The sequence below is a fragment of the Pseudorasbora parva genome, chromosome 16 (genome assembly GCF_024679245.1).
Source record: "Pseudorasbora parva isolate DD20220531a chromosome 16, ASM2467924v1, whole genome shotgun sequence".
In the NCBI taxonomy this organism is placed as follows: domain Eukaryota; kingdom Metazoa; phylum Chordata; class Actinopteri; order Cypriniformes; family Gobionidae; genus Pseudorasbora; species Pseudorasbora parva.
This window is the reverse complement of record NC_090187.1, coordinates 3,519,870-3,536,788: the sequence shown is the minus strand read 5'-3', so window position 1 is coordinate 3,536,788 and position 16,919 is coordinate 3,519,870. Positions and strand designations below refer to the sequence as shown.

At 39.7% G+C, this 16,919-nt stretch overlaps 1 protein-coding gene across 4 annotated transcripts in view; it reads right to left on the bottom strand.

Moving 5' to 3' along the window:
- Positions 1-16,919, bottom strand: part of ets1 (v-ets avian erythroblastosis virus E26 oncogene homolog 1) — a 57,804-nt gene that overhangs the window by 40,785 nt on the left and 100 nt on the right. For all 4 annotated transcript variants that reach the window (XM_067419142.1, XM_067419143.1, XM_067419144.1 and 1 more), the window contains exons 1-3: positions 16,876-16,919; positions 14,521-14,619; positions 5,513-5,663 (exon numbers count right to left, since the gene is read on the bottom strand). The exon at positions 16,876-16,919 is cut by the window's right edge and continues 100 nt beyond it. In XM_067419142.1, coding sequence (XP_067275243.1) covers positions 5,513-5,663; positions 14,521-14,589 — 220 coding nt within the window. In that variant the 5' untranslated portion in view covers positions 14,590-14,619; positions 16,876-16,919. The remainder of the gene's footprint in view (positions 1-5,512; positions 5,664-14,520; positions 14,620-16,875) is intronic.

Genomic DNA, 16,919 nt, shown 5'->3' with positions numbered 1-16,919 from the left:
GATAGGAATCCTTTTATTTTTAATAGTTGGCATGTCTGCGTGCTGCTGCGCATCCCTGTGTGTGTAATAAGCAGATTGTATGCATGATGTGCACCCGTCTATAGGGGCATATTACTAACACAGCCTTTAAATAACACAAAAAATACCCTTTCAGTTCTTCAAAATAGCAATGCTCCTGAACACCTGGGTGAACATATGAGCCACAACATTGGGGCTGGATGTGAAAATGAGAACTGCGTTGGGCTAAAACTAGCAGAAAACACTTGCGTCGAGCCTTGTGCCGATTTCTTTCAAATATATCTTTGTTTGTGTTTTGAAGACAGGTTTGGAACAACATTAGGGTGAGTGTTGACATCATTTTCATTTTTGGGTGAGCTAAAACTTTAAGTGCAAACTGAATGTAATGTTTTCAGACACTTGATGTCATGTTATTTTCAACTGAATGAGAATGTTATATTAAATGCAATTAATAGAGTGCTTTTTAAACCCTCTTAAGTAGGACTTCAGGACATCTTCATATGCAATGCCTTAACTACTTAAAATATGGTTAAAATATACTGCCAAATGTACTGACAAGCATTTCTGCTAAACTTCAATGTCATTTCTCATTAATCTGTTGTGTCTTGTTTTTAAACTTTTTTTTAATGGTCCAACAGAAGGTGTATTAAAAATTAAACAAAAAGAGAGAGAGAAAAAAAGGTTTGCATTATTCCTACTGTTTTCATGAATATCTGATGACACTAGATGAAAGTATAAGGTAAAACGTCAGAGTAACTGCTCCAGACAAGAGTGTGAGGGTGACAGGAGGGCGGCCCGTTTCAGTCTGACTTACAGCTGTAGCAGTCCAACGGTTTTTGCATGCGGTGGCTTGGATGGCAGTTCAAGAGTGTGTTTTGAGGTTACCGTCTCACACAGGCGAGCTCGTTCGCTGGTTTAGACTTGACTAAACTGTGCATCACTCGTGACTAAAGAAACAACCGAGAAACAACCTCTCTGGACTCTGCTGGCATGTTTTAGACTCCTAAAAACTCTCTAAACACACGGCCCATCGGATTAAATAAAACACCAAACATCAGAACGTTCGCAGAGCTCGGCCAGCACATGCATCACCTCCGAGGAAAAGTTCAAGAGGTCGTTTCTTTCCAGTTCACATTGTTTATGATGGTGCAACATACTCAGGCGAAGCTGGAGGCTTATAGTGAGCGTCTTCAGCAACAAACATCAGCAAATCCCATCAAACCCGACCCGGTCTGATCCCCCTCCTGCTCCCCAAGGGGCCCGAGGCTTGGGAAAAGGACGGCCGCTGCTGAGCCCTCGCGCCCTTGTACCCTTGTGGCCTTGTGTCCCGTTTGGGGAGGTGTCAACTGATAGTTGGTGCCACTGCTGTGTCCACCCACACACACACACACACACACACACACACATCTACACATACAGATGGCGCATGTCGCCACTTTTTCCAGCATTTTTGAAAAGCAGGGAGGCTGATATCAAACTGCGAGGAATGTACTCATTTTGAATAAACATTAAAAAAATGTCCAGGGCAAAAAAATCCTGAGCATGCAGTCACCTCCCCCATCTAACGTCACACACACACACTCACACACACACTGAGTGTGGCAGAGAAAACATTGTTCTCTGGGGGATGACAGGGACATTGACCCCCAAAGAGATGATTTTACCAGATGCCTCACAGTTTCCTCCTCCTCAAAAACTGAAGTGTGTGTTTGCGCGCACATGCACGTCGCATAGTTGCACACACAAAGATCTGTTTTACACCAAACAGTCGTCGAATTTACATTGTGTCAGGAGTGTATTGACCTCATTCTGAGCCGTGCAGTATCCCTGTACTTTAGAATCAATGTGAAACTACTCGCTCACATTTTACTTCTCAAATGTGACATTTCTAGTGTGAAACAGGATTTTCAATGAGTTGAAGTGTTGGGTGGAATGATTGCAGCGATCAGGAATTGCCTGGACCAATTTGTAATTTTGAAAGTAGAGCAAGTAAATAATATCAGAATAAGATAAAATAATCCAATAATAATAATAATAATAATAATAATAATAATAATAATAATAATAATAATAATAATAATAATAAATATATTCTATCCTAATTTATATATAAATGAATGAAAATAATTGTTTAAACAAATGAATTATTGTTATGTATATAAATTACAATAATCGCCGAAAAATTCGATGACAGGCAGCATCTAAGGGCCACACACGGACAACACACATTTAATTATTTGCATTTGTAAAAGTAGACTTTAATTTTATGAATATTTATAGCCTATTTTTATATTTCGGAGCAACTAACTCCACCCCCACCCTAAACCTACCCACTGTCAACAATATAAAACACACAACAGGCAAATAAATGTACAGTGCCTGACAAAAGTCTTGTCGCTTATCTATTTTCTAGAAATACCTGATATTAACCTGACTTTTAATTAATTCATTGGTGTTAGAAATAGCTCATATGAAAAGCTAAAACCCTCCCAAATGATGTTTAATGCACTGAAATAAATAATTTTCACAGAAAAATATTTATCATTTAATCAAGACAGAAAGGTCAAATTTTGGCAAGACAAAAGTTTTGTCGCCTATACAGAAATTGAACAAATTTACAGCAAATACAAAAATATGTCAGCAAATTAAGTTGTGGTGCTGTGAGATCCAAATTTAATATCTTGTATGACTTCCATGAGCTTGAAGGACTGCATCCATGTGGTTTGGCAAGGATTCATACAATTTATTGATGAAGTCATCAGGAATAGCTAAGAAAGCAGTCTTGCATGCCTCCCAGAGTTCATCAATATTCTTTGGTTTCGTCTTCCATGCGTCCTCTTTCATCCTACCCCACATATGCTCAATGATGTTCATGTCTGGTGACTGGGCTGGCCAATCCTGGAGCATCTTGATCTTCTTCGCCTTGAGGAACTTTGATGTGGAGATGGAAGTATGCGATGGAGCACCGTCCTGCTGCAGAATTTGGCCTCTTTTATGGTTGGGAATAAGAGGTAGCTAAGATTTCTTGGTATTTTAGACTATTGATGTTGCCTTCCACCCTGCAGATCTCTCGCACACCCCCATACTGGATGTAACCCCAGACCATGATTTTTCCTCCACCAAACTTCACTGTTTTCTGGGTGAATCTCGGATCCATTCGGGCACCAGTAGGTCTCCTGCAATATTTGCGGCGACTGTGGTGTAATTCAACAGAAGATTAATCTGAAAAATCCACCTTCTGCCACTTTTCCAGCGTCCATCCTTTTAGCAGGCTGTGGGCCTTGGCAAACGCCACACGGTTTTTCAATTGTCTTTTGTTTAGTGCTGGCTTCTGGGCACTGATTCGACCATGGAGGCCATTTCGAGACAGAATCTGACAAACTGTTCTGGTTGACACAGGGACTTCAGGTGACCAGGTCTCGTGGAGCTCTGCTGCAGTGGAAAATGGGCTGGCCTTGGATTTTCGAGCTAACAAACGGTCCTCTCGAGCAGTTGTCTTGCGGGGTCTGCCTGACCTGGGCTTGTCAAAAACGTCTCCAGTCTCTTCAAATCTTTTTTTTATCCTCTGTACTTGACGCTGAGACACATTGAAGGTGTCTGCCACATCAGCAGTGGATCTGGTCTTCAGCCTCTTAATAATCAAAACTTTAGTCTCAGGGTGAATCTTAGGCATGTTTGCAGACGTCTAGTTGCAGTTGATGTGAAGGTCTAGTGTACTGGGGTTCTTTTTATACACACTTGAGACCTAATTGATCCATTATTAGTCACAGGTGAAGCTCATATGACAAGGTGACAACACTTATGTCTTTGCAAAAATTGACTCAATGGGCTTTACCAAGCTGTGAATATTAGAATACTTTTTGAAAGTTTAGTTTTTCACTGAAACATTATCACAAAAGCTGGTGGGATTAAAATGAGCCATTTCTTGTAAAAAAAAAATCTTGATTAGAAATATATTTCAGCGGCACTTTAGGTCAATTTGTACACAAGTGACAAGACTTTTGTCAGGGACTGTACAGTCACAGTTATTTATTGCAAAAACAGACCAAAACAGTATAGAAGTATTAACTCATGTTGCATTCCAAGTCTTCTGAAGTCATACGATATCTTCATGTAGTTTATTTTAATGTTTTAATCGTTGAAATGATGATCGCGCTCCACTCACGCTCTCGTTCATATTTCTCATGATTCGAATGATACAGATGACAGCATGATGACGCGATTGGTCTCGAGACACACGAGAGCCAATGGCATTTTACAATCAAAGCTGACGTAATGACGCAATTGGTCACGAGACACATGAAAGCTGGCGTTACGCTTCTTCCGGTGGCAATATTTGAAATGTATTAATATTCGCCGGATGGACTCGATGTTACTGATCGCTTTTGGGGATTTTCTTCACACAAATCAATCGTTTGGCCTCGGAACACTTGGGATATTTGTAGTTTCTGAATAAATTGTGCCTGCAGTATCTGTGTATCTGCCTATTATATTTTTTTATAATACACAAATGGGTAGGTTTAGGGAAGGGATGGAGTTACATGTTCAAAACGTGTCTGAATAAAAAGAAAATAAATGTAAATAAATGATGCTGACTGAATCAAATGACGAATATAAGGTGTTGGAACAGGGAATCCGTGTGTGGATCACGGATGCTGCCTATCACTGACTTACATCGGCATCACTTCTGTGAACCCATCACAGAATTTTTGGCGATTCCGTGAAAATACCACAGATTTTTGAGTTAAGGGTCCGTGTTGATTTTACGGAAATCTGTGAGATCAGGTTGCTCTGAAGACGTCAGGTTCAGTGTCTTCAAGGGTCTCACCTCAGTTGTGGTATTGAGCTGGATCCTGAGACTCAAACCCGCAACCTTCAGATTACAAGTCCGACTCTCTAACCATTAGGCCACGACTGCCCCCCCGACTACCTGTGGGGTGATTTTTGAGTTAAGGGTCCGTGTTGATTTCGTGTTGATTAAGGGTTCTGTGAGACCAGGTTGTATGTAGACTGTAAACTGAATAATGTTTTATTTTTATAGCTATTGTGTATCAGGCCATTTTTTTTTTGCCATTCAGGCCAATTTTTAATTCATACATATGGTATTATGTTTTCTCATGTATATGTTACTACTATTTTAATTAATTTCTATGTAAAGCACTTTTTACCCATTGGGTATGAAATGTGCTCTACTGTATGTAATGCATTATGTATAATGAACATTATTGATGTAGATAATTTAAAACAATAATATATGTTCATAATCCAAAGGTAAATTGTATAAAATAATGTAAAGATTGCCCAATAATGATTGTCCAAACATCATTTACTAATAATTCAGAAAATATAACAAAAAACTTGCCCTTCCCCTTTATATCCTGCAAACACTCCCAATACACTCATTCCAAAACACGCACACACACACACACACACACACACACACACACACCCGTGTACCCCCCCACACACACACCCACAGCTGCGGATGTCTTACCGTTAGGGCTGTACTCAGGTCCATTGGGCACCTCCTGCAGGGTGATGTGGTGGGCATACAGGGCTCTGGGTGGAGCTGGGCTCTGTGGGTGGCACACAGCAGGGGCCTGCATATGTGGAAGCAGAGAAACTGCCATCCCGCCACTCGCCCTCTACAGAAACAAGACAAGCACAAACTACTGCAGACGTCGCAATAACTCCTGGACAAACAGTAAAGCTGCCATGCTGATTTTCCTTGGGAAAGGCACAGAGATGGTTGGTTAATTGTGCCGTTTTGCAGCACTTTAAGCACAGAATAGTGACTGAAATATACATTTAACTATTTTTTGTGTCAAAGCTCTCATCTTTCAAGGGGTTTCATTCGTGACCGCTTGCCACCGGCGATCAGCAAAGATTTTTACATATAAAATTCCCTGTGTGGCCTGGGGCAGATTGAGTTTCTGCTGAAGCAAAGCGCTTGAGAAGCATTTCCATTCTTTTGATCTCGGTGGGACTCTGACGTCAGGCCAGGAGAAGGGGAAGTCAGACGGTCGAAAAAGACACACTCTACTAGAGAACTTTGCTGAGTCAACCGGTTCCTTATTGGGGTCATACCATTGTGTGTGTTTTTTGTGTGTGTTTTTCTGAAGTCCTCTTATGATGTTAGTGAAGTGCTTTTCTTTTCTAAGAAACATTCACATATGTAAATGTTTGCTTTAAAGTTTTCTGTCACGTTCAGATGTTCTATTCTTCAACAGCAGGTTATGTGTGTGTAACACTCAGTGCTAAAATGTGATGCATAAAAAAGTCACTGTAAATATTGATACATGCTGTATGTTTTCATACTACATCAAGCTCCTTTATCTCAGAGAAAAGTTTGATTTCTCATGATTTACTCAAAACAGAACAAATGACTGATTATTTATAACATAATTATAAAAAAATCCAACAATGTTTTCTGTTTTACTGAAAGAAAGCCGGCTCAAGGATCCACTCTTTCCTTTAATAAAAAGCCAGTAAACATTCAGAAGCATTGTTGATTCATGCTCTAAATGTATTAAACACTCAGAAATCTCCAAAATCCTCCAGAGGTCACCTGATCACACACTGTTATTCATCTGCGGGATGTTTTCTACGGCTTATTCGAAGGGGAAATACCGCATACAAAACTATTTGTAGCAGATAAAGGTCCATTGAAATAGGCAAATCAACTTCCTTTGGCCCAAAGCACATGCCATCACATGTAATTGTGAGTGTACAGTAAATACTCATTGTCCTTGGGTTGTTGACAGTCTCAGTTAACTTCTTGAAAAGAATGTTTAAGATTAACGAAACAATGCGGTTTCTGTGACCGAAGTATAACGGACCTTCAGACTATTGTGCATTCTTGTTCGCTCTGCTTTAGAAACCAGATGCAATCTGCAGCCGCATGCATGACTCAAAGTGATGTCCCCTTTTCGGTGGGGTTTTGGTTCATGTTGTGAACTGTTGGGTACAGGAACAGGTTAACTGGTATCAGCATATCTAAAGCATCTTTGCGGTGAATAAATCAGCATTAATGCAGGGCAAGCGCGTACGTTTGCTCTAGATTTATCTGTCTGAAATGTTATCTGCCTGCAAAAAAAGAGAGGCTTCCATTCCAACGAAGCTGCAAGCTTTCTTTGATATGATTTATCAAGACCAAAGTGTTCAGCGTGACTGGTTGTGGAGCAAATAATAATTTGATGTGTGTCCTGCCACAGGTGCCATGTAGTTCATTTAGAGCATCTGCAAAATTAAAGGGACAACAGTCGGTTTGTAAAGCTCATGTATTACTAACATAGCTTATAGCATAGCAGACATTATAAATTACACTCAAGTTAAAATCTGTTTAAATTAGTAATTCATTCAATTCAGCCAACAATATTGTATAGGCCAAAATTATACATTTTCCTTTTATGCCAAAAATCATTAGGATATTAAGATCATATTCCATGAAGATATTTTGTAAATTACAGTAAACATATTAAAAATATATTAGTAGTAGTAGTAGTATTAGTAGTAGTAATATTCATTGCTATGGACTTCATTTGGACAATTTTAAAGGCGATTTTCTCAATATTTAGATTTTTTTGAACCATTAGATTCCAGATATTTAAATAGTTGTATCTCAGCCAAATATTGTCCTTACAAACCATATATTAATGAAAAGCTTATTTATTCAGCTTTTGGGTAATTTATAAATCTCATTTTAATCTAATTTTAAACCTCATTTTAATTAAAAAAAAAGCCCCTTATAACAAATACTCCATGACTTATTGCACCATAAACTGACTGAATCATCTTAAGTCATGCGCTAGACCAAAATGTAAGACATATTTTTTAATAATTTTGTTCTTTTAACTCTTTACCCACCATTTTTATTTTTATTTTTAGCCACTGCCAGAATTTTGTATCAATTTTTTTAAAAATGATTTACGTTTATATAACCCTACATTATGGGGACAAAATGTCCCCATAACGTAGGTTGGAATCAACGTAATTGATTCCAATTCAGATTATTTAAAGGAAGCGTGTGTAAGATTGTGGCCAATACTTGTTCTGCAATCACTATCGTCACTCCCCCTCCCCCTGACTCGAGGTTGCCAGATTGGCTGCAGGATCAGCAGGAACGTTTGTAGATCTGTAGCTGCGCTAACTTAGAGCAGATCTGGCAACCCGGATGCCCAAACACTACTGACTTTGTGATTGGTCGATAGGTGGAGGGCGGAGCTTCAGGCCAAAACACAACATGTCAACATCAACATCAGTTGAGGGCGGCAACAACAACTTTATAATATCCTGGCCGGACTACTGTTGTCAGTGATATAAGTATTTGAAATGAACATGATTACACAAAGATGGCAATATCTGAAATCCTTGTCCTCGTGGGGACATTTTTTGGTCCCTATGAGGAAAACATCTTCCTGTGATGGGTAGGTTTAGGGGCAGGGGCAGTGTAAGGGGATAGAAAATACAGTTTGTACATCATAAAAACCATTACGCCTATGGAAAGTCCCCATAAAACATGACAACACAAAGGTGTGCGTGTGCGTGTGCGTGCGTGTGTGTGTGTAAATCTCTCTTTAGCTCCGCCCACTGCATGCCTCCACGACTGTTTTCAGAAAGAATCGGTACAGTTTATCTGTCTTTTATAAATATAATAAAGAATCATCAGAGATATGAAGGATCAACACTACTCTATAGATACTCAAGATCAACATGAGACTGGCAGAAACTGTGTCTGTTATGTACCCTTTAAAATAAATCCACATAATTTAAATTTTCACGTGAACTATTTCTAAATCTGCAAACATTAAGGATGCATAAGAAAAGGCCATGCATGTTGAGAAAGGTAAAGACAAAAAGAAAGATAAAGTATGTCCACTGTTAAAGCTTGTCAACTGGAGTGTGTGAGGTGACAGAAGCCGCTGGTCTCTGAGCTTCTGTCCGTCTCCAGTGCTGTCCGCCGCTTGACTGACTGCCCATCTGATAAAGCCTGCGGTTGAGGCAAGACTGTGGTTATCAGCCAAGACCCGGCAGCAGCTTTATGGAGCTGTGGTCGTTGGAGAATTGGCGGGGGGCTGGAGGGGATCATGGGTAGGCTGTCTGAAAGTCCATGGCTGGAGTCATGGGGAGTGGAGACGAGAAGTCGAGAGCGGAGGGAGATAGAGATGAGGGATGAGGGAGAGATGGAGGAAATGGGGAGGACGGCAGTAGGATTTATGGGGAGCAGGAGAGTCCCATCCGATACACAGGGCAGTGCCACCCCGACCCCATTGACATGGCTAAATCAGGGAGCCAAGATAATGCCGAATTTGATTCCAATTCAGATTATTTAAAGGAAGCGTGTGTAAGATTGTGGCCAATACTTGTTCTGCACTCACTATCGTCACTCCCCCTCCCCCTGACTCGAGGTTGCCCGATTGGCTGCAGGATCAGCAGGAACGTTTGTAGATCTGTAGCTGCGCTAACTTAGAGCAGATCTGGCAACCTGGATGCCCAAACTTTGTGATTGGTCGATAGGTGGAGGGCGGAGCTTTAGGCCGAAACACAACATGTCAACATCAACATCAGTTGAGGGGTGCAACAACAAAATCCTGGCCGGACTACTGTTGTCAGTGATATAAGTATTTGAAATGAACATGATTACTTAATATATACACCGATCATAACATTATGACCATCTTCGTAATATTGTGTTGGTCCCCCTTTTGCTGACCCCTCGAGGCATGGACTCCACTAGATCCCTGAAGATGTGCTGTGGTATCTGGCACCAAGATGTTAGCAGCAGATAATTTAAGTCCTGAAAGTTGTGAGGTGGGGCCTCCATGGATTGTACTTATTTGTTCAGCACATCCCACAGATGCTCGTTCAAGTCAACACCTCAAACTCGTTGTTGTGCTCCTCAAATATGAACCATTTTTGCTTTGTTGCAGGCACATTATCCTACTGAAAGAAGCCACAGCCACCAGGGAATACCTTTTTCATGAAAGGGTGTACATGGTCTGCTTAGGTAGGTGGAGCGTTTCAAAGTAACATCCGCATGGATGGCAGGACCCAAGGCTTTTCTAGAAGAACATTGCCCAAAGCATCACACTGCCTCCACCGGCTCGCCTTCTTCCCATAGTGCATCCTGGGGCCATGTGTTCCGCAGGTAAGCAACGAACACGCACCCGGCCACCCCAGTGATATAAAAGAAAACAGGATTCATCAGACCAGACCATCATCTTCCATTGCTCCGTGGTCCAGTTCTGATGCTCACGTGCCACTGTTGGTGCTTTCGGCGGGGTCAGGGGTCAGCATTGACACACTGACTGGTCTGTGGCTATGCAGCCCCGTAAACCAGCATTAACTTCTTGAGCAATTTGAACTCCAGTAGCTTGTCTTTTTAATCGGACCACACAGTCTTTTTTTTCCTGCTTCTAACACATCAAATTTGAGGACAAAATGCGGCCTAATACATCCAACAGGTGCCGTGATGAAGAGCTAATCAAGTATTATTCACTTCATCTTTCAGTGGTCATAATGTTATGCCTGATCGGTGTATATATATATATATATATATATATTCTAGCTTCATTTTCTAGCTTTTTATTAACACTTGAATGTGGGTAATTTTTATTTAAAAAATATAATTTTTCAACATTTTGAACATTAAGATTTCAAAGACTTCATCGAGATCTGATTCAGAAACTGGGTTAGATTTTTTTTTTAGTTTTTCTTTTTTTTTGCACACTAATAAGAACAACCAGTTTATAAGAATAATTTGAAAATCGACATTGTAAGACTTCTCTGCTTGGCATCAGTTTTGCACTGTAGAGGCAGTAGTGCTGTTGCAGCATTGACAGAGTATTTTATTTATTTTTTGTTTTATGATTTGATTGATTGATTGATTGATTGATTGATTGATTGATTGATTGATTGATTGATTGATTGATTGATTGATTGATTGATTGATTGATTGATTGATTGATTGATTGATTGATTGATTGATTGATTGATTGATTGATTGATTTTTGCACACTTTGTGGAAACACTACACAATCAGAGGAAACACATTTTTTACAATGTGCTTTGCAACCCAGAGAACCTGAATGCAAATGCGGCACGTCTGAATGGAAGAGCGGATTTCGTGGTGAAGTGGATTTTTATAATGAATGCTCTTGTACGACCCTCAAGAAAAATTAAGTGTGTTGTGTCAACAGATACTTATGCAGAAATGATAACAGCAGGCAATCTCGTTCTTTTAGACTGTAGTGCTAATGACACAAACAGTATCTGTCTGACTTCCTCAGGTTCCCTCATCTTCATGAGCGAGAGAGAGGGGTGGAGGGGATGTTCAGAGGAGAACTGAGATCAGAGAATGTCTTTTCTTCTTCAGCGCATGTAAATTAATGAGCTGGGAGGGAAGCCCCCTCCGCATAGCCTTTGACCATAGAGGGAGACAAGCGTCTCAATTTCAAAAGCCACGAGGCCAACCTGAGCAGATTAGTTGAACGGTGAGTCGGGTGTGGATTAGCATGCAGCCCTTTCTGGCTCAAAGACTAACAGCCCTGTCTGTGCATACTGATGGCTGAATGTCCTCCTTGAATCTTTATTAGACACCTTTGATTCTGCATCACCTGCGTGGAATCCCAATATGCCCCGACCGACTCCTCGCCAGGACTGTTAAAATGTTCCCTTTTTACAAGCGCCCAACAAACTACCTTGACCCCACTAACCCCTAGACGGGGTGGATCGGGGTTAAAAGGAGGTAAATGTTTTTCCCTTAAAGCATTCCCATTCTAATTCTTTTTTGCACCTTTTGTATTGTGTGTTCATTTAAATGTCCTCACTGAGAGAAGCCCACAGCTGCCGAGTCGCATGCAGTGTTCTCTGTCCAAACAATGTTCTGCGTTCAGGGGCAGATTTGCTGTCACCCGTGGGTTCACATTCATTTAACACCTTTGATATTCACCTTTCTGCTGCTTTTGTACCTGCTCATGTAAATTCATTTAAAACCCATGCATGCAAGAAACAGGGCTAGAATATTATTCTTGTGACATAAAATAACGAAGTTCTAAATGAGGTTTTTGATTGAAATTACACCTTAACATTTAAAGGGATATGCAATACACACTGAAGGGTTAGTTAAACCAAAAATACAATTCCTGTCATTAATTACTCACCCTCATCATGAGACCCCCCCCCCCCCCCCCCCCCAATGATATTTTAATGAAGTTCCAGCTCACGTGGGGAAGACATGTTCACTTCAGTTCACTGCGGGATCGTTTGTAAACTAATCTCCGGTCGATGCTGAATTTGGATCCGACAGGAATGGTGCAACACACTTTATGTATTGCATTGTTATAGATCGTTTTGCTTATGTGTACGTGTCTAACAGAGCATTCCTTTAGTGCGCTGGACTCAGACACGTATGGGCAAGGGCTTGCAAAGACCGGCAGGCCGATCAATCTCGTAATATTCCATTCTTGTTCTGCTATTCTCTATGACAGTTTACATCACGTCCATCATAACCCAGTGTTTAGGAGAGAGCCAGTGTAGAAAATAGCCTATTACTTATTAGCTATGATGTTTTTGGATGGAAAAACCACACGAACGTCATTAGTTGGTCTCAGACAACAGTATAAAAAAATATAAAAAGCCTGTTCATGACACCTTTAAGTGGTTAAAGGTGCAGTATGTTGGATTGACTAGTGGTTGAAATATGTATTGCAGTCCACATTTTACATATCGGAATATATACCTCCTCTGACTCAACACTTTTGCTGGTTGCCAGCTTGAGGACATGCAACAGGAGCGAGTGCAATTGACAATTAAAAAGCCCCACTCTAAGTTAATGAATTGATTTATGTTTTTAGGTCGGGTAGAATCTGCGATCTCTGTCCTGGTTTGTTTGCTGGCTTCCATTGCTGCAATATGCTGTGTTTTACACCAACTGGCAACCTGGGGTGTTGAAATAGTATAAGGTACACTGGCAGCATGCAGTATTGCACAGACCAAAAAATAACAGCTATTCTGACATAGAACACACATTTCAAAGTAGAATAGCTGGCTATAGCATTGTTTCCTAAATATCTGTGAACATATTATGATATTTTTATGCTGTTTTCACTGTTCACATGAGCACCACGACGCATACGTGTGATGCTGACACAGGAGCCGACCAATAGATTGCTGCCGTTCTGACATATAACCCGGAAGTGCTGCACTGTGTTTACAAAGTGAACGGCGTCAAAGACTGACACAGAAGAGTAGAAAAATATCCTCGTGGCTTCATAACATTAAAGTTGAACCACTGTAGTCATCTGGGCTATTTAAATGATGTCTTTCCTACCTTTCTGGGCCTTGAAAGTGGTAATGACGTTGCTGTCTATGGAGGGGGTCTGAGGGCTCTCGGATTTCATCAGAAATATCATAATTTGTGTTCCAAAGATGAACGAAGGTCGACGATTAACGAGCAACTAATGAACACTAATCATTTAAGCTCAATTCACAGCATTTGAGGAATTGATTACCAAAAAACTGTGGCAGTAAAAATTAGTGAATGGTGCCAGTGATTAGGTGATTTAATGTATGCTTAGATTTTATCCAAACAAATGTTCTAACGCTTTAGTTAAAACTGTCATGTTTTATCCCAGGGATGAAGAAGCTGGCCGAAGCAGACTCAAATATAACTCGATTTATTAACATAAAGAAAACTCAGGCAATGCGATAACAATGAGCACAAACAAAACAGTGAGCAAACAGTACCGCACCATGACCGTCAGAAACAGAGGAAATGACACACACAGGTCCACATGTGATGAACTTAATTACTAACAAGTGTAGCCGTTAAAGTTTGACTGAAATTAATGCTTTATCTAAATGTGTCAAAAACATGTTATTAGTTAACATGTTAGCTATAAAACTATTTCAATTATAATTGTTTTGAGTTTCAGTGTTTAAAATTGTTATCGTAATGTTTACTTTTTTCTATATGAACTCGTAATTGTGAGTTTTTTACCGCAATTGTAAGTTTATATATCACAATTATGACTTACTTTCTCAGCTTAGAGTCTCTCAGTTAAATATAAACCTGCAATTGCAACTTTATATCATGCAATTCTAAGATAAAAAGTCAGTTACCTTTTCGATCTTTTTTTATTCTGTGGCGAAAACAATTGTGGCTATAATATTGAAGTATCTAATGCTCAGGGATTGCCCCATTCACTACACTTCCATTGTAAGCACATCACTATAACCAGGATTTGTGCTTTTTTAAAGAAAAAGAGGGACAAGTGGGATCTTTTTATTGTACAACATTATGCCACAAATGCTGTTGATTTGGCATAAATCCTGGAGAATTCGTTTAACTGGAACTGACTATCATGAGAACAGATTCTGGGTTTGTGTCAAGCAATCCTTCAAACAGAGGTGTGTGTTCACTTGCTTCGGACACATTGCTAGTGTGGTGAGGAGCTCAGGCCAAACTGGGGTGATTTATAGTGTAAGGTTGTGGGGTCTTACCATTACACCCAGACAGTCAGGCGGTTGAAGAGCTTGACAAGAGGAAACTGGATCCAAGTAGTAACTCATTCTACGAGCTGGAGCTTTAGAGATGGAGGCCTGCAGACAAGACACACACATGAGCACACGAGAGGGCACAGACCTCAATCAATCAGACACTGTTTACTCAACAGACAAGCCTCCACCAGGCGTATGGTTAACCTGGATTAGTAATAACCTGCCACTCAAACTTATAAATGACATGAGGCGACCCGGGCATGGCAGAAGGGTAGGAACTGATGGTGAAGCAACACAGCGCTCATCTATTGCAATATTAGGTTGCTTAATCAACCGGACTGGGTGGCGATCAGATAAATCAAAGCAGAGTCATCATGCATTTTATATTTAAATTACTACGAAACAAAATAATTAGTGACTATGTCTATTTATATTTAAGGATAAATGGTACCACTTTAGTTTAGGGTTCAATTGTCACTGTTGCTGCGTATTATAATGCATATTACTGGGATATCGTCTGTTTATTAGCACTTATAAAGCACATATCAATGCTTTGTTCTGCATGATCATATTCTACATCACTTAATCATTCAATACCTGAACTTAACAACTTTACTAATTATTGATAAGAAGTAATTCGGAGTTTATTGAGGCAAAAAAAAAATTAATAGTAAAAATTGTATTCGAACAAATTATTAAAAGTAGTGGCTGATACCAACACGTTTGCCTAAAAATCTAAATTGGGACATTGCATAATCATCTTTCAGGTTATTAATATTAAAAAACAACCAAAACAAATTTTTGTAATATATATTTTAAAATAATATAAAACATGCAAATATAAACAGTATATTGAATATATAAATATATACTCACATAGACACTCACAAAACAATTAGTTATTAGCTATTAATATCAGATATGGAAGGATTGTTTGGTTTCAATGTATTGGTAAAAAAACAATAATATACTGCTGTCGCAACTATTGGACAGTAACTAAAACCTGCTCAGAAAGCCATTTGCATTTGTTTTCTCCTCTATTCTGTGCTCATGTACTGTATTTCAATCCAGGGCATATCCAAAAGTTCAATAAAGCTGTTCTTATTTACATCATTTCTGTCAGACAACCGAGCAATATGATGTAGAGACCGGACTGTGCAGCCATCCAAAAAACAACTTCTATTTTTATTTTATTTTTTAAGTGTTGTGAAAAGTCATGAGGCTAGTGACAAAGTCAGTAAATTGTAGAGCAATGCTAAAGACTGCCTGGTCCCTGGCTCATCTTACCCCTCCCCTCTCATTCTTTCAGTGTCCTCTTACTGCCACCCCTTTATCATTGTTTTACTAGAAGCGGGCATTAGCAAGAGCTGGAGCCCAGCTGTGAGGATTCAGTTTCTGGAGGGAGTTCATGATGCACACATGGACGAGCTGGCTAAGAACTGAGGATTCACCTAAAACAGCAGTGTGTGTGTGAGCGTGTGTGTGTGTGTGGGTGCGTGCGTGCGTGTGTGTGTTTGTGTGTGTGAGTGAACATCTTGAAGTGCTTAGAGTGTGTGGCAACTGATGCTACTCTCAGTCAAAGGTTGAGTTGACTGTCAGAGATTGATCTTCTTACCACAACAGTCTCTTATTTAATGCCACTAAATACGTTAAAAGAGAACTGAACGGTAACACTTTACCGTGTCCTTGTTACATATGTTACATACTTACTATAGTAATAACAGTAAATGATGCATAGTTACATGCAACTAACCCTAAACCATCATAACCAGTGCATGTAGTTAATTAATATCACACAGTGCTTCAATATACAATTACTCTGTAACAATGAAACCATAAAGTGTATTTTGTAAGTTATCTTTGTTACAGTGTAATTTCAGTACTGGGTAATATGAATTAACCACATGTGCTTACTATAGGGTTTATTAAGGTTGGTTTTGATTTGGTTTAGGGTTAATTGCATTTAATTACACTTCATTTATAGTTACTACTGTAGAAAACAAAATGTAAGATATGTAACTAAAATAAAGTGTTGTCATTGTTCTTTTGTACATACATGTCATAATTACAACAACATTGTAATCATATGAATAGAAAGGTAAAACACATTTCCTTTTTCTTCAGGCGGTTTTCAAATGTAAACATTAGAGTTTAAAAGTCATATTTGAAGTGATAAAGTTGTGAGACGTTCAAAAATCTACTTTTCCTCAGATATAAACATTGAGTGTTGTCTCTGTTCGTCACATTCATCCCTCGAGCTGCTGAGGGCGAAGCGCCACGGGTGTCTGAGACTCCACTACACAACCGCATTCTACAACTAAACCTCCGAGGAGGAATGAAAGCAAACTTTGGTCTTACCGTTCTGTGCTGGTTCGCTGGTTCGCTGGAGGCTGTCTGCGGTG